Here is a 23,604-nt window from a genome sequence, read left to right as displayed (position 1 = left end):
GCCACTAAATTAGTTTTAGTTCAAATAATTCTTCAAAAGGTGAAAAGGACAGAGTGACTTGAAGGGCAAACGAGGGAGGGAAAAAACATTTCTAAAACGGCTGCACTGAAATGGCGCAGACAGGAGAGGCACTTATTAAGTTGCTGAATGTGAAAAAGGCGAATGACGAGGATAAATGAGAGAATGTGAGAAATAAATGACAGCAAAGATGCTGCACTGGCTGTGTCGGCTGGTCTCATTCAGACCTCCCAGCTTTCATGTTGCAGGAGGCATACAGGTGGAAAAAGTAAAAGTACACACAGAAGAGGAAACGCTGTTATTGTCAAGGATGGCACAGCCAAACATACGCAGTTAGAAAAACAGACAAATGCAGTGCATGTGATGCATAATCTTGCTTCCTAATCTCTTCCATTTTGTGCTGGCTTGCTCCAAAGCACAGTGCAATCACACACGTCTGGCAGAGACTTCTCCGCCTCTGCGCTGCCTGGTCCCTGGGCCAATTTCAACAGTATAAGTGAGCCGTAGTGACCCGCTGGTGCCACAATACCTGGGTGAAAGAAAAATTCCAGTCATTTCTCTCACAATGCGCCCGATGAAAACTTCTCTCCATTGACACTACAGGGAGCATTTTGTGCTTCCCAGCATTTTGCCTTTGTGTTTGGGAGACACTGATGCAACCGTTTCACTGCAGACTTGAAGGAAGAAGCTCGCTGTGGGAACGTGTAGAAGATCATGTCAGCCAAGGAAACCCTCAACAGTGATCGATGACTAGAAGAAAAGGTTTTTTACCTTCAGCCATTTATTGCTGGTGTTCCATTTATTGATAGGTGTCTCGACTTTTTGATCTTATCTGGCTAAAAACTAGTGTCTTGCCTGTGAGACAGTGAACAGGGTTTACAATATTTGACTTCCTTCTATTTTTAAAAGGTAAGGATATCTGTTTCCCATTTATTATCAAGACTGACCTTTTTAGAGATTTATTCTGGTAACCTACATCTAATTTAGTATGGTCAAAACATAGTTGTGTCTTGAAAAGACATTTGACTGAAGACACCAACAAACAGCATAGCGTATCTGCCATCAGGAAGGATGTCAGTCGGGTCACAGGCTGGCTTTCGTCTTGTTGCTCATAGAGAACATCCTCTGGGGCATTAGTAAGGGTCATAAACTTTGATGCAGATATCTGAACACATTGAACTCTAAGTGGCCTCGCTTAGACAAGGACACATGTTCTCCCCTGAGGCCATTTTCATGTGGGGAGTTGGGAAATAGAATCTATTGATTTCACTCCGCGTTTAATGTAATTGCCTTTCCAGTATTTTGTTCATGCTTTTGGCAGTTTCTTTTCCTGTCCTTCTTCGGTTCTTATTCAGTGTGAATGTGTTTTTCCCTCATTTTTTCTTATAAAACAGTGGTCCCCAACCCCTGGGATGCAGACCGGTACCATTTATTTCTGTGTTTTTTTTAATAATTTGCTGATATTGAAGGGAGTTTTGCTTTAGAAAACTACTGGATTCTGTTCACCACATCCGTCTGTCTTGACTCAACACGCGACTGTAACCCTTGTGCCATCCTTGGCACTTTAACATTGGGAGTTGGGTCATCTAGACCCACTAGACAGTGCTCTGAACCTTTTTTCTTCAATGATTAGTGATCTTCACTGGTGTCCATGGATTACATGAAATCTTTCCACCTTTATCCACCTTTGTCATGGTAGGGAGAACACGCCAATGGAAGGGTGGGGGGGGGTCATCTAAGATAGCACAAGGGTTAAGCAGCTGCTCGTATTACTAAATCAAAAGCCCAGAGCTAAAAAGCTAAGGAAAAACAAACAAAATCATGTATTTATGTATTTCATGTACTTATGTATTTGGAAAGTTTCTTTGTAGAGAAGAGCCAGTGAGGAGACCGAAGAAAAGCCTTAGGCTTCACAGAAACATAAAACTGCTGTTTACAGAACAAACAGGGATTTTTCCTCTACATGGATTTATGGAGACAGTTGTCCTCATGTAGCAGAAGCCGCTCTGTTTGATTCTCGAATGTTTCACCCACACAGAGACTGAAGTGACAGAACCACGAAGGATCCTCATTTTTTGGATATTTAGAAAATACCAGTTCTACGATGGTTGTTTCATTTTAATTTACTTTTTTTATCCATCACACCACCCTGCGACAGACTGGCGACCTGTTCAGGGTGCCCCCTGCCTTCGCCCATAAGTGGCCAGGATAGGCTCCGGCAGCCCGTGACCCCGAAAGGGAAAAACAGTATAAAAAATGAATGACTGAATATCCACACCTTAAAAGTCGGACGCGGTTAAAGTTAGCATCTGGTTGTAAGCATCCACTTTGACGTCTTAGTCTTCATCACAAAGTCTAAGTTTGAACCAGCCGCAAACATTTTACAGAGAACAAAAATGTAATCAAATAAAGATCCCAATCTGCTGAAGATGTTTCTGATCTGAGAAAACTTGTAAAAGGGACAGGAAGGGGGGATCTGACAAGCAGCTGTTCAGAAACAAACAGAAAATGTTACTGTGTTAAAAATAAATACACAATGAATCAGAATTTATTTAGAATAAAAATATGAAAAATCTTTTTGCTCTGAAAGATGATCAGAGACTGGGTTGACTGTCCTGTGTTATTATGGAATTCAATGAATCTTATTGAATATTTACAAATGAGAAACAACTTCTACAGATCAACATTTTTTTTTCACGGCATCCTTGCCATGTGCAAAAAAAAAAAAAAAACGATTAATGTTTTCAGATTTTTTTAAACTCGATTTCTTGTAGTGGCATTTTAAAGTGAAAAATAGTTTTTTCAGAAACCGGAAGCTAAAAAATATTAAATGCAAACTTCAACCCCGGTCTGTAAAAATAGGTGATCTGAAAAATGTTGGAGACCACTGCTATAAAACGTTGAGGTAAGAGCAATAGCACATATGTGAAAAATTTAAGAATCTCAATGACTGTATAAAATGGGTTTTTGCCATTTTAGGCTGAATTTATAAGACAATTAAACTATGAAAATAATTGATAGTTTAGCCTTATTTGAACTGAGTCCGTTTTCATGTTCCTACATTATCTAATGTTTTAACAAACACCTTGAGCCACGTGCACACCGGGGACGTGACGCGCCCATTTAGCGTGTTCTTTAACGCACTTCTTGGATACCAAATCCGAGTCCCTGATTGGTCAAAATTCAACTGGTTTAACTTTCAATGCACGTTCAATTGCCTCACATTTTGTACGTAGAGCACAAAAACAGTGTGAACATGCAACATCTGCCTCAAAACAGAAAATGAAAAAGAAGTTTTCACATCACTGGAGTGAAATATACATTTTCCTGGCCCTAACTGGGAAAGCTCTGAGTGAACTGTTTCTGAGTCCATTTCACAGCCAGCTGATTAAACGGAGGGGATTGTGCCCATTGCAACGTTTTAGATTGTTGCTACATTGGATGCCAGCTTGATATTGACAGTTTGACTTCGACACAACAAGATTTTGGCCCCTCTCCAAGTTGGAGTAATTGACACAGCCCCCGCTGGGGTTTGTGATTAACTTTATTGATGTTTAGAAGGAGGTGGGGGGCTGAAATAGCACACACTTGGCAGAGCTAACAGACTTTTTAAGCTGCTAAGACAAAATACCATTGATGTTTTCTTGACCGGGGTCGTGCTGCCCAGTAAGTTGGACGGCAGTGTGACACTTGTACATGGAGTCTTAGAAGCTGACATCAGTTTAGTTAGCTTCCATTTCCTTTCTGCATTCTACTCAGTCTGTTTTGGTAAAAATGAATGATACTGTGTACCATGTTTGCGTTGAACTATGATCAGCCTTTGCTACTTATGTGTATCACAGGTCAAACAAATTGGATTACAAAAGAGGCAGATTCAATTTTAAATCTTTTCTTAAGGGTGTATTCAGACTTGAAAAATCCTTTGTTCCAGATCGAGTCCTGAACTTTGGTCTTTATTCAGACTGCCATCGAGCGGACCGCTCTGTTCTGGACCAAAGCTTGGAAACAAAATCACGTGACTTAAAGATCTCTTCCAGCATTGGTCAGGAACTACAAGGGCAAGTCAAAATAACAAGATAAAGACTGACGTGTTGCACTTTATAATTCTTATCAGTACAGTTAACTTATTAAAACTTTAAATTTTGATTACCAGATCTGAACTTTTAGAACAAAGGCTTTCTATTTTGGTACGGCGTGGTGTGCTGCAAGGCGGTTAGACAAGGACGTGCTGTGTGTTTTAACTCAGAGGATGCTAGCAACTGCAGTGATGAGGAGACATCGCGTAAGAATATAGGCTTATATGTGTTTAAGACATATAGATCGTGGAGAAAACAGTGAGAAGCAATGTGGATGTTAAAAGTTATTTTGATGAGCCTGAATTCATCTGATCACATTTCAGTGAGTTGCTGAGTCCCATCGTTGTGTTTCTATAGCATTGTTTTAAGAGATTCTGTTAAGGAACTACAAGGTAGCTTTTAGGATGACGACTCGGGCAGTGCCGCATAACGACACACAGGAAAGCATATGAGAAGCCTTTTCGGCAGTGTTAAAATAAATGTTCAAACAAATAAACAGTTAGAGCCTTTTTTCTTGTTGATACGACAATCGTTGCTTTAAATCTGTCCGCGGCTCATCCCTTGCTTCTTTTCTTCTTTCTTTACATCAGCTACGGTGGCCATTTTGGTTCATTTGTTCCACTCCGAGGCCGGATTGTATTCAGACTGAGGAATCTCAGAGCGAACCGAAGCTCAGTCAGATTTGAAACGAACCGGGACCACCTCCAACGACGGGTCAGAGAGCAGTTCCTGGTCCCAGAACAGGGTCCGCTTGGGTGCATTCAGACTGAAAATTTGTTCCGGATTATCTGGAGAAATAAACTGGTTAACTTTAAGCGGACCAAATGTATCCAATCTGAAAACAGCTTAAGGTTTGGAGAATTCCCATCAAAATACTTTGGATCAGAGCTTTACCCTTAACACTGGATTGTCCCTTGCGACACATAAATAACACACAACAGAATGGAACTCTTCGACTGTTTACACAATCACTGTAAATTAGCTTATTTTGACGTGGAGAGAAGCAGCTTTTCTTTAGCGGCTTTGCATCGAAACACAAGACATTGCTAGTGTAAAGTGTTGTGTTATGGTAAAGATATGGACACACTGGGCATGTAAAGCTCATGGTTCTCACACTGGAAAAGCAATAAAGAGCTGTTTGCTAGCTCATGTCCACCATCAGGAGGCTTGGTGTGAAATGTCAAAGTGGTGCAAATCTTGAATCTTCACAGCTCTTTTCCGATTTACGAAAGACTTGTCGTATAATTCCAGCCGGGCACAAACCGCAATTATTAATTTCTCCTTCATGATCCACTTTCAAACGGTTGGCACTTTTGTGAATTAAAAGGGACACCATCATTACCTTGCTACAAAATCTGAGTCCTTGATTGGTCAAAATTCAACCTGGTTTAACAATGCGTTCAATGGTGGCACGTTGTGTCCGAGCCGAAAACAGCCTTAAAAATCTGTGAGGTTACACATTAATGCGAAAACATAGAAACCTGCGTACATATGCACATTTACAGAGACTTTTCATTAGAGATGGTCAAGTTTAGAACTGGCTAAAACTGAATGTTGGCTATTCATTTTAGGTCAGTAAATCGGATCGTTTAAAATGAACCAATATTGACCATAAATTGTATTGTCAGCCACTAATTACTGTATATGATATGAATCTAATCACAACTCAATCTACATGAATCTGCTAAAAAAGAGGCTTTAATTAGGATTAAGGCGTGTCCCAACATCACTTGGACTTGACATGACTTGAACATAACAGAAAGTTAAAAAAAATGACTTCCTGTTGGAGCCAGATACAAAAACAAAAGTAACTGCAACCAAACAATTCACTAACTACGGGGACATTTGTCTCACCAATAATCTAGATGCTGTTTACTCTAAGTTTAAATCTTCTAAAACGACACCCTTTAGTTCCAAAGCTTTACATGTAGTTCTGAGAGAAAGACAGGCCTTGTAAAAAGAAGCTCTGTGTTCATCCAAACAGGCCCTGATAAAACATTGAGTAGTTAGGAATATAAAATATCTCAAAATATGTTTTTATTTGTGTTTAATTGATTCTATTAAAGACACTATGATAAGAATGACCATGATTTAGCTGCAGCTTCAGCTCTGTTTTCAGTAAAGTCCCACCCCTTTAACTGTCTCCACCAATCATACGTTATCAGTCTGACCAATCAGAAGTGGTTAAAGTCTTCACTTCCTTGTTCTTATTCTGCTCATAAAGTCTCTCAGTTCCAACAAAAATACCAGCTAAAGCTCGTCTTTAGCGGTGTAGCTTTCCACAGAATTCGGTGTCAGACCGTGGAACAAGTGAACAAAACAATGAAGCTCAGAGACGCTAATCTCTCTGCCATCGGCGCCAGTTTTTGCACTACATCTCCCATAATGCATTGGCTCTTCAACTGACAGCGTCTCAGCTTACAATGAGTCTTCCCTGCTAAACGTCTTGAAACCACAACAAACACACATCAAACAGTTTTGAAATCTTCTTAATGAAATCAGAGGTCAACAGTTTAGTTCTCCTTCAAGGTTTGTGTTTCTTAACAGCCAAACATCCCAGAGTTTGGTCCAAGTCATCTTTCTAACTGAAACACTTTTCTAATGATGTCTGGATTGAAGGACAAATTCGCTTTCAGACTTCAGTCACTTTTGAAATATTGAGTTAAACTTAAATGGAAGTAATACAAACTTTTTGTCAAAGTTCCTCCGGTAGTCCTCTCCCCCCTCCCTTCTCTGCCTCTTCTCCCACTGATTGGACCCAGCTGCCGGCACTTTCCTCAGCTTCCCAAATCAACCCTGTGGTATTTAGGATGGCCTGATTCCAGTGTTCATCGCCAGTTCGTTGCCTACTATGGACCAACCTCATCCACCAAGTGCCGACCTGGGTTCATCTCACGTTCCTGATCCGTCATACCATCTCGACCTCAAGACCTCCACCCAAGCCACTTCTCTACTCCACGCTCCACCACCTGCCTGCTTCATCCTCATTCACCTCACCACAAAGATCCCACAGAAAGCAAGAGGAACACTCGCCGTCTGGTCCTTTTTTAGTTTTCAAAGACTTCATCTTTGATTAAGACAAAAGAAAAACTAATAAAAACTTCAACATGTTCACCTTTTGTTTCAGAAAACATAAATGTTTTTTTGTGTAAAATTTATCAAAAATGTTGTGATCATATAGTTCAAAAATTACAGTTGTAGTTGCACCACCATTGAAAAAAAATCACTGTTTAGAATATATTTGTTTTTTGTGAAGTTACATAAAATTGCATGTTAATAAACTGGGGGGAAAAACAACTACCGGGGTAAAACTAATTTAGTTGAAATAACTGAAAAGTAACATGTCTATGAAGACATTCATCCAGGTAGATTCCATCATATTAGGTTTAAAGGTTGTCATCTGGACTTAGTTTTTAAACTTGAAGACGTTTCACCTCTTCTTCAAAAGGCTTTGTCAATTCTGAATTAACTGGTAATAGAGCTGGTTTATATGCGCTCATGGGGGTGGGGTCAGACCTGAAACTGGACAGTATTGTCCACTTAGACTACATGGTTTCGGGTCATTAAGAGTCCTTTGTCCTCAGCTGGGGGTTGGGGAGACAATGACTCCCTCCCCAACCTGGTCATCTCTTTCAGCTGTTAACGACCCAGGTGGAACTGGTTCGTTTGTTTGGGTTTCAGAACATTGCCATAGATGGATAGAAGAATAAACCTGAGACCACCATTCGTATTAAGAGAAAGTTTATCCTTCTTGACAAAGATGGTTTCTTTCACTCCTCGCTCAAACCATCCTTTCTCTCTGGATAAAATTTGGACTTCACTGTTGTGGAACAAGTGGTTTGTGGCCTTCGGGTGGAGGTGCACTGCAGACTCAGGTCCACTTGAGTTGGCTCTGCGATGTTGGTAAAATTGCTTGTGTAGAGGTTGTTTGGTTTCTCCTATGTACTGTTCTTTGCAGTTCTCTTTGCAGTGGATAGAGGACACAACGTTGTAGCTTGGAATTTTGTCCTTCGGATGAACCAGTTTAACATTTAAACTGGTTTAAATGTTGTTAAATTGGATTTTTGGATGAACAGTCCAAAGGACAAAATTCCAAGCTACAACGTCGTGTACTCAGGCAGCAAGTGAGTGAAGGAGCAGGGCGTGTATGCTAAAGCCTAAGCAGGAGATTGAAAGCAACTGAGTATTGGGTGGGACAATTAAACACTCAGCAAGCCAGAGGGAATCCAACACTGAGTTTCAAAACCCAGGCTGTGCATGGAGGTGAGCCCAATTATATCTAGCCAGTACCTCTGAACCTGACACAATACGTCAGACTCCTTCCCTCCAAGAAGGGTGACGTTGCACACCCTAAAACCCCAGTTTCATGACCGCGGTTTAGGTCGTCGAGGCATCAACTGGCATCCAAACCACGTTGTACCGGCCCCTTCTGAGCTCCCCTGCAGGTGGTGGGCCCAGATTAATCCAATATCTTTCTTTCAGGTTAGACCCAGTTGGGTCCCATATTTGGTGCATATTTTTATTTTCAGAGTTGAGTTTTGTTTGAACTTGTGCTTTTGGAAAAATAAACTACTTCAAAAACATGACTTTCATGTCATGTTTTGACTTTAGTTTAAGGCACAAAAACTGGATCTTTGCTGTTTCTGTATTCATGAGGTTTCTTTGAATCGCCCTTAGTCCTGCCTGACCCCCCCAGGAGCTGCATCTGCCCTGTCCCTGATAGGAAAAGCAAATGCCTTTGACAAAGTTGCTCCTGGGGGTAAATTCAGGCACTCAAACCCCTCCACCACGATAAGGTGGCGATTCAGGGAGGGGAAATTTTCAGTCACAAGCCAATCGCTGACAATTAGGGTGGGGAAACCGAAGTACTCGGAGGAAACCCACAGGGCGCTCTTTTCATTTTGAACTAAGAATTTAGTGTGACTGATTTTTTGGGGCCAAATTGAATCATTTCTTTTTGTTTTAAGTTGTAATTTTTGGGTAGTCGTCCTGCACAACAAAAAGCTGGAAGTCGTCGTCTGTGACTCTTCTAGTAGATCCTAAACTATCAGGAACCACAGAATGGTTCTTCTAAACAGGTGGGGGGAACCGAAGCCCTCGGAGGAAACCCACGCAGACACGGGTCCGTCAGGAACCAGAACTGACCCAACAAACCAAGGTGCCGCCCCTTTTTTTCTAGCTAAGTTCACTGACTGATTTTCTAGAGACTGTGGATGAACGACTGTTCAGTTTGAGCTGAACTGTGTCTATTTGCACCTGAAAAGGGATTCAGTCAATCCCTGTGGTCCTGAGGACCAGGGTTGGTAAACCCTGCATTATCTGAGCAGGCGTCTGGTTTGGCTGAGTCCCTTGTCGGGTGCAGACACATGCTGGTTTGGGACACAATGAGATCATGCTGCCAACACTTTGAAAACTCTAAACCATCTATATAACACCAGTCAATTTAGATAAGTGGGGGGAACCGAAGACCTCGGAGGAAACCCACGCAGACACGGGTCCGTCAGGAACCAGAACTGACCCAACAAACCAACGTGCCGCCCCTTTTTTTCTAGCTAAGTTCACTGACTGATTTTTTAGAGACTGTGAATGAATGACTGTTCAGTTTGAGCTGAACTGTGTCTATCTGCACCTGAAAAGGGATTCAGTCAATCCCCGTGGTCCTGAGGACCAGGGTTGGTAAACCCTGCATTATCTGAGCAGGCGTCTGGTTTGGCTGAGTCCCTTGTCGTGTGCAGATACATGCTGGTTTGGGACACAATGAGATCATGCTGCCAACACTTTGAAAACTCTAAACCATCTATATAACACCAGTCAATTTAGATAAATGGGGGGAACCCAAGCCCTCGGAGGAAACCCACGCAGACACGGGTCCGTCAGGCAACAGAATTGACCCAACAAACCAACGTGCCGCCCCCTTTTTCTAGCTCATTTTGGGAAGCCATTTTACACAAGAAATACAGACATTTTAACCAAATTAAACTCCATACCTATCTTTTCTAAACCTTTAACAGCCCTAAGTTACCATTTTTAAAAACATCATCTACAGTCTATAATGTAACATATCCATATTTTTGTATGAATCTGATTTAGAAGAGTCACATGAACAGATCTGGACATATTTCCAGGCTTTTGATTGTGCAGAATAGACACATTTTTTCTTTGCGAGTTTGAATTAGAATTTAGAATAAAATATTATTTTTAAAGATACAATAAATAAATAAATAAATAATACGATAAAAAAATAAAAAATAAAAATAAAGAAACCCCCCAAAGGTTAAAAAAGTAAAGCATCAGAAAAAAAAAAAATTAAAGTGTCGCTGGGTTTGCTGGATCCAATCCCAGCACACAACTCACACACTCCTGATGCCCAATAAAGACTTGTAGAGTCTCAGAGAAAACAGTAAAGTTCTGTCTCTGCCGGTTGATGCTCCTTAGCTGAAGCACATGGGGACCTCCTCACATTAGCTTTCGGTGGTTGGGAGTTTAAAGCGTCTTTGGAAACTGCTTTTAGGTCTTGGTTTGTCCATTATTGGAGGCAAGGGTGTCAGAGGAGGAAGTTTTACTGGAGGAAACTGAAGCTCGTCCTCATCGGCTTTCAGCTGCTGGGTCTTTCCAGCATCTGTGAAGACTAGTAGGTCCTGCTTGGTAGGTCTTGATTCTTTGATTAACCAAGGTTTGGGTATCAAAGTTGGAAGTTTTAGTGCAGGAGGACTCAAAGGCTTGGTCAACACAATTCTTGGCTGCTGGGTCTTTCCAATATCCATTGAAAGCAGCTCTGAAGGACTTGGGTGGTTTTCAGGAGGACTCAGACGTTTCTTCAAGAGAACTGGTAGCTTTTGGATCTTTCCAGAATCCATGAAGCCCTGCTTTGGTTCTGATTTTCTCTCAAACATGGATCTGGGGATCGAATTTGGCTGGTTTCTAGCAGGACTCTGAGGCTCAAACAGGACAGATGTCTGCTGGTGGATCTTGGATCTGCATTTTGAAACCTGCTCAACCAGAACTGCTTTTTCCTTCTTCAAAGACTCCTGTTCTTTTTTTGAAGCTTCAAGCTTGGCCGATATTCGTTGTTGTTCAAAGATGTCCACATTAAGCTCCATGATTTCCCATGTCAGGTCGTAGTTTATCTTTTTTAAATCTTCAACATTAGAATTCACTTGATGGAATTCTTTTAGCAGGGCTTGAGTTTCCAATTTTGAATTTTCAATCTCCCTTTGTTCTTGCAGAAGGTCTTCGTTTTCCTGCCTGAGGGAATTTATTTCACTTTCTAACTCCTCTATCTGTTCAGAATTGACAAGTTCTTGATCCTGCTGTTGGCTGTCGATCTGAATCACCTCCCGGATGTGCTCGCATTGGCTCTCCAAGTGGCTTTTTTGGGCTTTGAGGTTGGACAAATCCATCCTCATTGCAGAGTCTTGATCGCGTTTGAGCTCTTTTAAGTTCTTCTGTAGAACTGCATTTTGCCTCTGCAAGGCCTTTATCTGATCGCGGTATTCTTTGTGCAGATCATCAGGAGAGATGTCCAGAGTGGTCATCAGAAGAGCTAGCTCTTGTTGGATCTGGGATCTGCATTGTGAAACCTGATGAGTCAGAAGGGACTTTTCCTTCCTTGCAGTCTCCTCTTCTTTTTTTGCAGTTTTAAGCTTGTGTGGTAGTTGCTGAAACTCAAAGATGTCCACGTTAAGCACCATGAGGTCCCAACTCAGGTCGTAGTTTTTCTTTTTCAAATTCTCAACATTGTTAATCACTTGATGGTATTCTTTTAGTAGTGCTTGAGTTTCTGACTTTGACTTTTCCATCTCCCTTTGTTTTTCTAGTAGGACTTCCTGTTCCTTTCTGAGGGAATTTATGTCACATTTGATCTCCTCGATCTGTTCAGAATGGATGAGATTTTGAGGAGAACTGCTGGTTTGATCTTGTTGATGTAGAGTTTCTTCTTGAGATTCAGTTGAAGAGCTGGTAGCTCCAAGACTTTCAAACACGTTGTGAAACATGGCTGCTTATGGATTGAACTGAATTTGCGAAAGAGCTGAAGTTTTTGTTAAAACGCCACTGATCCTGATCGATGTAAAGAACTGCAAACTTTATTTGAAGACGTTTCTGGAAACACGGATTTCTGAATCTGCTTGGAAATCACTCTTGAGATCTTTCCAAGTGCTGAAAGATTCGGTCTGAAATCTCTCAGAAAGAGGGAGTATAAAGCAACTTTTTGATGTCATGACATCATTTGTGACATCACTTGACGTCATTTGATGTCATTTGACATCAAATGATGTCAAATGACATCAAATGATGTCATGACATCTTTCGACAATATTCTCTACTATGTCTGGAGATGATGTCATTTGACTTCATTGTTCTGTACGTGACTCTGGAGATCAAAGACCTCTGGTGACATCACACATCTGTCCGTCCCTCACGTCACATGAATGACGGCAACAGCTGTGATGATGTCAGCCGTCATGGTCACGTGTGAATGACCAAATTGGTGTGTTTTTTTTATCTTCATCCTTGTTGTCAGCTTCTTTTGGATGCTGAAACTACAAAAATTTGAGAATCGTCTGGAAAATGATGTGGATTTTCTGTTTTTATATTCACAAATGAACATGGTAATTGAACGTACAGAGACAGAAAGGAGAGAGAAACTTCAAATCTGCTTCTGTGTTTGCGGCTGGATGCTCATCAAACATGTTGGACCGATTTATTACCACAAGAGGGCGCCAACAATCAATCAAGACAATTCAGTGGAAGTTTGGACTCTCCTTCCGGTTGCGGTTCAAGGTGTTCGGATTTAATTCAATTCAATTTTAACTTTATTTATACAGCCCAAAATCACAACAACAGTCGTCTCAAACGGCTTTGTACCAGCAATTGTAAGGTGAACATAAAATCATAAGGATGATGAATACATATAATTAAATAGGAAAATACTCAACTAAACAGACTAAGCTATACTGGCATCCCTGCCCTTAGACCCTCCTTTGCGGTAAGGAAAAACTCCGACAAAAAACAAATTCCGGAATAAACAAAGAAACCTCAGGGTTGCCCGCATGAAGGAGGGATCCCCCCCCAGGACGGGCAGGCAGGGGTACAGACAAGCCAGGGGTGAGGACCACAGCCAACTGTAGGTGCACGGACGAGCCAACGAAATATACCAGTGCCGAGGACACTGACATAATAAATAATATAGCATGCCAGTGTCTGACAAGTCACACTCTGATCATCTTTTGGTCTGTTTTCAAAGCATTCCCTGCGGCCTTTTAATTATGGTTGTGCTGTTTTTAGCCAAAATAAAAATAAAAAATCGGTGTTGTTTTTTTATGACACAGTTCGCAGAGCGGCAGGAGCTCACTAGAAATGCATCTTTGAGTTGTGGGGGGGACTGTTGGCATGGGGCAACCCCACCCCCTTTCCCCTCCATCTTGCAGAGCAGAGCATGGAGCTTGTAGCCCACTCAGTGTATTTTCTATGTCACAAATTAACTCCTTTTCAAACTAAATTTTTGTCTTATTCACGATTTGAAGAAAGACTTAGTAAGAAATACAACTGAAAGCTTCCATCATCATCAATTCAAAGCCTCCATCATCAGAAAAGTGCCTCGAGAACATTTTAAAAATTCCAAAAACACAATTTTCATTGGAGTGGGTTTTTAAATGTAGGTTTACCCTGATGTACAGAATTTAACCCAAAGTCCCCTGTTTACCTGGGTCTCACATCCTACATGTCTTTCTTGTTTAGTTTTGTCTGCCCTAATGTAAACCTTCAAAATAAACCAGAAAAAGGTGGATGTGCTGTATTGGCTGTTGAGTAAATCACAATAGACAAAGCTCCTGTGAGTTGGCCTCAAGCAACCTTAATCCCATTGATGTTGGCTCCAAAAACAACTGAGTGAGGAATGTGTGCATCAGAAAATTATGGTCTGCACGTCCATTACCTAAATCCTTTTGGAGAACTTAGATACAAAAGGATGTGCGTTTAAAACTTCCTGCTATCTTCAAAGTATGTCAGTGTGTTCTTGATAAACACCAAATGATGTAGCATTAGCTTTGTTAATGTTAGAACTAATATGGAACAGACAACACACTGCTGTTATACACGCCACACTCCACAAAGAGGAAACAGCACTCACTGGCTGGAGCCACCCTGGGCCTGACGTCTGCGTTCAGTTTGCACATCCTGGGATGTAAAACTATACGAAACGGCCTGGATAATGCCAATGAGCTCACGGTGGTACCGACTGCAGAGAAGTGCGGTTCTTCAATGTATTAGAAGACAGCAGGGTGTCATTACTCTGCGCGATGGGCCGTTATTGTAATTAACATACGGGGGGTTGTGTGTGGGTGTGGGGAGGGGTCGAGTAAGTCATTTTACTTAAAACACACACACATGTACATGCACACATGTACATGCACACAGTGGCACCCCATCAACCTCTTCCACTAAACCCCTATTGAGAAAGTGTGCCTTTAATTAAAACCCCTCCCGTCTGAGACACTCCAACCCCCCACCCCCCCACCCCACACACATACACACTGTTGAAAACGCACACCCGAGGTTTCATCTCCTGTAGTCAGAACATGTAGGCTTGATTAGTATTAATCCTTATCTCTAAAGTGGACAGCTCCTCAATTGTGTTTTTTTCCTCGGCTGGCTAATTTCATGAAGAGCATAATTACAGCATTTTCAATTTCTGCCCTCTGCAGAGTTTCCAGAAAGGACTGTATATCTTGGCGGCACAGCCGAGTGCGCTGACGGTGTGTGTCAGTGTGTGCTTGTGGATTCACGGCTGTGCTTTCTGGGACTAAAACAAGGAGGATAATTAGCAGGTTACAGGGGTGAATAATACTAGAGATAATTTGATGTCAAATTCAAATTGGAAAAGCGACCATAATCGTGACAGCTGTGCTCACCACGTGCTCTGCTGCAATTGTTTGGTGCAAAACAGGGTCTGTTTACCAACAGTAGAAAAGAGCTGGAGTTCACACACATTTGTCAGCTCCACAATGTGTTCAATAGCATCGTGATATCTTGTATTTGATTCATTTGCTGTGTTCCAGCAGCAGCAGGAGGATGACAGACATGTCGACTCTGATTACAGCTGTCAAATTGGCGGTGTTTGAGTAAATCTGTGTGTGTGTTCGTGGCTGCACTTTGGTCACTCTCCAGTAGGGAGAAGGGAGCTTCCCCTAGGCAGTGGCCAGGTTCCAATGGCGCCGAGCTTTTCCTTTCATCCGCCTTTGCATCGCTCTCATCCTGCTCGTCCTCTCCCCAACGTGACAGTCACCTGACTGATGGCTCCATTTACCTCGCTGCTTCCTTGAGAACCTTTTGCACAGGTTTCAGCCTGTTTGTGAAAGCACCTTCCTGGCATACTTGCATACATGCAGGCTTTGATAATGATGCCGAGGCCAGGGATCTCTGGCACACCGTGTTTGTCAAGTCTTCCAGCTTAGCAACCACAAGCCCACGTTGGCAGCAAACGCAGCTCTGCCCACGCCAATAATGAGTTCTATGTCCTCCAAGAGTTTGGAGACACGCCTAATTCCCTGGGGTTGTTTAGCGCCGCGGAACTTCTTACACCAACAGGGCGACAGCTTAAGCAGCAAGCCCACTCCGCCTGACTAACAGAACGTCCTTAAATTCATTTGACATGATTAAATGAAACTGCAATAGTCTTCAAAGGGGAGAGAGTTTGCAGTCCGACTTTACTGGCAAATTAACAAGTACAAGAAGTCAGTTAAGCTAAATTAATTTGCCAGTAAAAAAATAGCATCCGTCCAGCCTCAAAAGAGAGGGAGCTGCTTTACACCATGTTCTACGGTGGCCCTGAAGTCCAAATCACTTAACACAACACATTTTAAAGATCACAATGACAAATAAAAAAGCAAAACAAATAATAATAATTAAAAAAACAACATTGCATTTTAGAAATAAAAAAAAAATTCTAGAAACCAAAACAGAAATTTAAAAGAATACAGCAAAATAAAAAATAATTGTTTTGGAACACAGAAGTTTGATTTAAAAAAAAGAAACACAACAAGAAACCAGGAAAGTCACATCAGATGATGACATCTGAGTTTTTTCAAAAGCGTCTTCATGTCCGCATACTAATTAAAGTTTAATGATTAGTACGGAGCAGATCCAGTATTGATTCATGCTAAATAACTTTGTCATGAAATGATGGAAAAACATCCTCGTCCAATCACAGACGTCCCACATTTTCTACTGTGTTTCATTCTCTTAACATTTAATTTTGATTTCTGGAAATTACTTTTGTTTTCCAAAATTTTCCATTCTTGTTTTGATTCTTTTTTTTTGGAATTTAGTTTTTTTTTTAAATGTAATGTTGTTTTTTCATTATTTGTGTTTCTTTTTTGATTGTCTTTAGGATCTTTACCATGTTTTTGCGTTGAGTGACTTGTTGGTGTGATTTGCTCGTCAGCGCCACCGTCCTGTTCCTCCCATCAAAGTCTCGAGTGACAAGAATCCTTACAATAAGCCGCCAGTTGAGAGCCTTTAAGTAGCGTTTGTAAGCACTCCTCTGCTGAGTGGCAGGCGCCTAACATCTGTTCTTCCAATGCCACCGGAATCAGCGCTGCCCCCCCCTCGTTGCTCTCTTTGACCATCAGCAGCACTTGAGGGTTGGCGAGAAGTGATGGACAGACAGGAACGCAAAAAAACAAATGTAATCACGGTGGGGTTGACAGTACCCAGAGCTGTTCCTCCACAGCTCCTCCCCCGGCGGTCACCTTGACCTCCATCTTTGCTCCCCTCATCAACCACAATTAGACCAGCAGGTGAGGACCTGAGCGGTGGGCGTCAGCATATCTGAGACATGTTCCGCTGAAGACAAGCCGCTGCACGTCCGCCTGCATATATTGGTGTTTTTTTTGGCTCCACCAGTGATGGATTTTCCGTTTTCCTTGACTTGTTGAAAAAAGCTGCACGTGGAGACTGTTGCTTCAGTTGTCTGTTGTCGTCAAACTCTGCTTGCTCGTTGCTATTTAATAATATGGCACCAAACTGTTGTTCAGGGGCTCGTTTATCAATAACACATGTTGCTCAGGACGCACACCTCTCACAAAGTGTTTGCTCTGTTCTGCGTTGACCTCTTTTCACTCCTTCTTCATCTTTGTGCATTTCCTGTATCTACACTTGCTGGCAAATTGTCATCTGCCGTCCCAACAGCAGGGGAGGAAGGAGGCCTGGGGGTGTGGTGTGAGAGATTATGACAGGATGAAAGGGCTGAGAAATAAAGCTGCTCTTATCAGAGCTCGCCAGAAGCGATGCCCGCACAAAGCTTCTCTGAAAGCGTTTTAGCCTTTGCTGTTCGTCTTGCTGATACCAGGGCAATTAGCTGGCATGGGTCAGAGTGCACGCTTGGTGAGTTAAGTGGTTTCCCAAAATGTCATGAGCTGCAGTGTAGTTGGGTGTTAATTCTTGGAGGGGAAAAAAGTCCAACTCCACAAGTTGGACTCACACTTTTGTGTGAATTAAATGTCAGCACTCGTTCACCTCCTGTGTTTTCCCTTTTGACAGCTTCTCACTCCCAATTAAATCAAATCAAACTTTATTTATAAAAAAAGTGCTTCTCATACATTGCGTATCTCGAAGTGCTTTAACATTTAGAACAAAAAACCCACAATATTGCATTAAAAACCCACCCTTCACCCTTCCCACTCCCCTCCGTTAACACATACGACCCATGACCCCACACACAATAAATGATTATAAAATAACTCCTCAAAGAAATTGAAGGCTTGGCTCTGCTTTGAAACAGGACTTAGGAGTCTATTCAGTCCAGCCAGCTCGGCGATAAGAACATCGCCACAGTGTCCACTCAGACCAGGACAGCAACAGGGTCCATTATAAAGCCATGACGCTCCAGCTGCCCCAGCAAGGGCAAAAACCTCTGTAACAACCATCCACGAAACCAGCAAGTCCTGGTAGAAAAGATCCCCAAAACAAACTCGGGGGCTAAAATCATGAGAAGATGCTAAAATTAAAGACATTAGATGTAAATTAAATACATTGAGAATAAGATTAAAGCATAAAATAAAATTAAATGCATAAAATAATATGTATTAAAACTTATAGAATAAATAAGCAGATAAGATCAGCTAAAAGTGAAATTAAAGAGGTGGGTCTTGAGCCTCTTCCTAAACACCTGTTGGACCTCATCATAGGAACAACTACAAGTCCAGCACCAGAGGACCTCAGGGTCCGTGAGGGCTCATTCAAAGTAGATCACTAAAATAAAAAAAGGCCCAAGACTGTTAAAACATTTATAAACCATTAAAAGAATCTTAAAATCAGTTCTGAAACGCACAGGGAGCCAGTGCAGCAATTTTACAATCAGTGTAATGTGTTCCCGCCCCCTGGCAGGAACCAGGGGGCGGGAACACATTACACACATTAGACAACAAAAATGGGATTTTGCTGTCTATATATCTCTCCGAGGGCGACGTTGAGCTGTCGTGCTTTACTTGAGGTGTTGCTTCGTGGACCGGCGGCCCACGGGTGAGCGGGCAGCATGGCTGGCCTTGGCGTTTTTCACTCAAACAATTAGAGTATAAACCAGAAGGTGGTGGGATATATATCTGTTTATCAACTTCCACGCAGAGGCTTTTCTGTCACCGTCTGCACTTTCTCTACATTATAAACTACTCTGAAGACGGCAGAAATATTCAAGGTGACCGTCTGTTCTACTGAGGCTTGCTGTGGTGCTTTGGTCAGCCCTTCATCCTGACTCGGCACTGAACCTCTTCCAGTTGTTTTCCACTTCTTTCAATCTGTTGCTTTCAAATCCAGTTCTCTCAGGGAACAGCAGCGAGGGGGGGTTCAATGTAAACCTGTTTCCGTTAAAACCACCTCCAGTTCGTCCAGAATGCAGCAGCAGGACTGTCACACATCACCCTGGTACTCAGAATTCAGTTTAAACCGGCACTGTTTGTTTTTAGACCTCTTCGTTGTTGTCCCAGTTGACTTAAATGGGCTTTTAACTGTCCGCAGCCATTCTAGACTTTTACGGTCTGCTTGATCACGACAGAAACAAAATGAATTAAATGGTATTGAAATGGTTGGGAAGCATTTGACACACTGAAACTAGTGACATCTGAAAGTGTGTGTTCAGTCATGTGTAGCAAGAAATTATTTTATCTGTCTTTAATAAATATTCATAATGTAGTTGTCATATAGTGACGTTTTATGTATAAAAAATTACAAAACAAGTACTGTTTGTTTGCTAGATTAGTATGAAAATTATATCAGATCAATGTCTGATTGCAAATGCCAGTAAATGAAATGCTCAACCAAACTGACATAAAAATGTTCTCCATGTGCACAAAGGAATCAAACCACAGCAACAATTTCCTCCTCTCCCGAAATGATGGAATTCTGGCTCTTCTTCTAGAAGACGGTTCGTCTCTTCTGGCTCGGCTCCCTGCAAAGAGCCGACTCTTTCAGCTCCCAATCAGCTCTTCAGACTGTTCTGGTGCTTTAATTCATTCATTTTTAACAATAATCTAAAATTAAACAAAATTAATCATTAATGCTAAAAAATAATATATGTATGATATGAATATGCATTCATTTGTAAAAAGATAAATGATAAAATACAAAAACTACAATCCTGCTCACAACTATGTAGTTTTTTTGAATATTTTTCCTTTTAAACAAATTGAAAGTGAAACAACACAAAACACTGCAACCCCAACACAAAATATAAATTAAAATGTGCAAAGCAAGAAGAGAAAATAATCAATCACAATAAAAGTTGTGATTGGTTTAAAATGACCAAGCGTCTCAGCTTCAGTCAGGAATGATCTGCTCTGGTTTTAAGAATCTTTTAGTTCTCAGGCGCAGGTTGTTTGGACTCGCTTCGATTCTCTGTCTTCCTCGTGCTCGGTTCGTGTGCGGCTGCTTGGACTGAAACGAGCGTGCAACTTATAGAGAAAAAAAATATCCGTACTGCTGCTCTCTTACCGCCACAAACAAAGGATGAGTGACGTCTCTCTATAAGAACGGACATATCGATAACCCCGCTCTGAATTCAAAACCGGTCGCTGCTGATTTGACCACTGATGAAATGAAATGAAACACAATCTGAAGCGAGCGCTCGATGTGCCACCATTGACACTTCTGCTTTGAAAGATCATTACAGCGTCGGGCCGCCCGCTCTCTACCTGAGACCCTCCATCAAACAGCCATATTCTGAATGGAGCATGAAGGCTTCACATTGTTGTCCAAACTGGTGGCACAATCCGGACCACTTCCTGAATCAGTCACATGGTACAGCCAGACGGGAAAATGTCACATTACTACCTTTACCACTGTTTCTGGCACAAAGCGGATCAGAGTGGAGGTGTGGAGCCATAATGTTGGATCACAACCAAGGATGCAGGAGCAGAAACCTTAAACTAAAGAGCATGTTAGTGTGTCTGCAGAACCTGGAAGAGTATACTTTCCTCTGGATAGCAGAGATATTTTTGCAAATGTTTTGCCGTGTATGCTCTGCTTGGGCCATGCAACCAAAGAATAACCCCAATATTATTAATTGATTTATACATTTTCCAATGGATGTGACGCTCATCTCTGTCTGAGCTGTTGCAAACAGAATTTCATAGAAAGCAGCTGCAGATATTTCAGGATTCAGATCTATAGCTGGACTGAATCTGTCTGCTTCAGATTCATACATTTGAGAGGAAGTCCTAACAGTTTCCTCCCAGTTCACTGCATCTCTCCATCCATGTGTGTAGGGGAGATCTGTGCATTCAACATTCATGGGCTGGACGCTCCATTCGAAGCGGTGGTGCTGAACGGGACATCTGGCGAGGGCCAGCTGAGGGCGCGGAGCCTGGTGGACTGTGAGCTGCAGAAGGAATACACCTTCATCATCCAGGCGCACGACTGCGGCTCTGGACCCCGGGGCACCGAGGGCAAAAAGTCCCACAAGTGAGTAAAGCAAATGTGAAAGTTCGGCAGCAGATTTTGTGCTTCTTTCACTCGGTTCCAACTCCAAAATGCTATTGAGAAGTAATCAGGTGACGGGATGTGAGTCATGGTGGTGCAGCTATGAAAATGATTATTCTATATGTGGTGTTTCCCTAATTCACTTTGAGGGTTCTTCTAATCGTTCTGTCTGAACAGCAAATATATTATTATCATCACTTAGTTCAGGAAGGCCTCAGAGCCGACCACCAGCCTTTCTGCTTCCGGGGCTCTGATTGTGGTGACGGGTCAGAGCAAAGGAAAGCAGTGAAACTGTAGTGAAAGAAGATCCGTGTCCAACAGCTCAGAGTCCTAGCAAGCTGCAAAGACAACTTCAGTCAGGCTTTTTGATTGGTCCTAAAATAGTGTTAGATTTGTATTTGATCTACAAGGAGGAAGGTAAACTCACAGCAAGCCCTTCTTTCGTTCTGATTTATTTGGTATTCCAAAAAAACTGATGATACTTGCGGAACAGCCAGAGTAGATAAGCATTGGAGTGCAGCTACATTCACACAGCCCTCACAAAACTCTCACGTTCACATGTCAGTGCAGGTTTCTAAGGCTGTTTTTGGGTTCTACTTAAAACACGTGACCACATTGAACATCATTTGTTCGTGCCTCGTACTGGTCTGCCCATTTTTCCCCTGAAGACAGGTCCTAAACACTGTAGGGGGCGTTGTGACTGAGAGGGAAGGACGTTAGAATCGACAAATTAAAGCTAAAACTAAAATAAAACATACCTTGGATATGAAATGCCTGCTGCTATCGCTGCCGCGACCGCTGCAGCATTTTAAATGTCCCCACTGCTGTGGGGACATTTTAAATGGCTTGTCCTTCTGCTGGGAACTCTCAGAGGAAATGGCAGGACAGGAGAGAGGATCAGTGATGACACAGGATGCACTTGAACTTCTCTCCTCCTCTATCCCTCTTTTTGTTCTTCTGGCTGAGATCAAGTTTACATAAAACTCCTTTTCTATCAAGTTATTAATTTCTTCCTTGGTGGCAGCTCCTGCTGCTGCGTTTGTGTCTGTTTGCAGCCTCTGTGCTGCAGTATTCACAGCCAGTGTGAGTACCATAACCATTCGGCCTGCAATAACCATTCGGGGTCCTTTCGACTGAGGATGACGTCACACTACGGTAGCCCCACTTGGACAAACTACGTAGCGTGGAGATCTGCTCGGGCTCTACATATTTTCATTTCAAGTTTCAGATTTTGCCACAACACACTTTGTAAAAAGATCTGTGGCTGTTAGAATGAACCTGCTGCTCCACACGAGAGAACCGTGTCTCTGAGCAGAGCAGCTGGAGTCTCATAGCTTCGTGTTTGCAGGCAGGGAAGATGCTTTGTTACAGTGTGTGGTCCGGAGAAGGGTTGGGAACGCAGTCCATTTTGCTGCAATACACTTAATAATAATCATAACAATAATAAAAGCACGTTTAGAAGATAACTTTGCTCTGTGTCAGAGCTCTGTTTGTTTACAACGGACTGGAATAGTTTCTTCTTCTATGGTGGTATAGTAATTTGTCTAGACCAATCACTATCTGACACGTTATCGGACCAACGGACCCAAGAACCAAGGACCCAGAACGGTCGTTGCAGGCCCGGTTATGGCACCTACACCGTATCCCTCCGCCCCCCACCCCCCAGCATAACAAATCTGTCTGTCAGTGTTGCCTTTTCTTTCGTACAAATGGGATGTTTTTTTTTCTTCTCATGATATCAAACATTGAACATGTGCATTTTTCCACAAAAACAACAACTAGTCGTCATTCATTCATACTTTGTGCTTCTACAGGAACCTGACTTTTCCTAGTTTAAGCACCAATAAATCCAAAGCAAACACATTTCCCATTGGAGTCTCACCACTTCAAACTGATGCTTTTCTGCTGGCAGCTGAAATCACTGAGGTGGTTTCTGCTCAGGTCATATTTAAAAGAATTGTGAATTATCCTACAACAATCCAGAGGTCATGTCTGCCACAAGGCTCATCAAAATGCAAATTTTTCCCTTTTTTTGCCACTATACATCCCATGTAATGACTGTTTAGTCTGTCTCTGGCAGTTTTTGTCATGAATTTGGGAAAAGACAGAGTTAAAAAGAAGTTTTCACCTCTCCTGGAGTTTTTTTATGATTTTTATCATAATCAAGTCATTGAACCTGAACACATTAACAGGAATGCATCTATAGGACCAAAAAACAGTTTTTCAAGCCTTCTTTACTAGCTCAGTGGCCTTCTGGTAGAGTGTCCGCCTTGAGACTAGAAGGTTGTGAGTTCAAATCCATGGTCCAGTCATACCAAAGACTCTAAAAAAGGGGACCTGATGCTTCCCTGCCTCACACTCAGCACAAAAAGTTGGATTGGGGGGGTTAAATCACCAAATGGTTCCTGAGCACGGCTGTGTCTGCAGCTCACTGCTCCGCCAGGGGATGGGACAAATGTGGAGAGCAACTTTGATACACCCAGATGTGTCTCAACTAATGGAACTTTAGCTTTTTTTATTTTTCAAATAAAAGACCTAC

General features: G+C 42.1%; 1 protein-coding gene across 1 annotated transcript in view; it reads left to right on the top strand.

Moving 5' to 3' along the window:
* LOC101159373 (calsyntenin-2) overlaps positions 1 to 23,604 on the top strand; it is a 404,380-nt gene that overhangs the window by 201,192 nt on the left and 179,584 nt on the right. Inside the window, exon 3 of the mRNA XM_011483059.4 lies at positions 20,852 to 21,047. Within this exon, the coding sequence (XP_011481361.1) occupies positions 20,852 to 21,047 (196 nt within the window). The remainder of the gene's footprint in view (positions 1 to 20,851; positions 21,048 to 23,604) is intronic.

This window comes from Oryzias latipes, chromosome 13, assembly GCF_053564925.1.
Source record: "Oryzias latipes strain Hd-rR chromosome 13, Olatipes_Hd-rR_3.1".
NCBI lineage: Eukaryota > Metazoa > Chordata > Actinopteri > Beloniformes > Adrianichthyidae > Oryzias > Oryzias latipes.
This window is presented reverse-complemented; position numbering and strand designations above follow the sequence as displayed.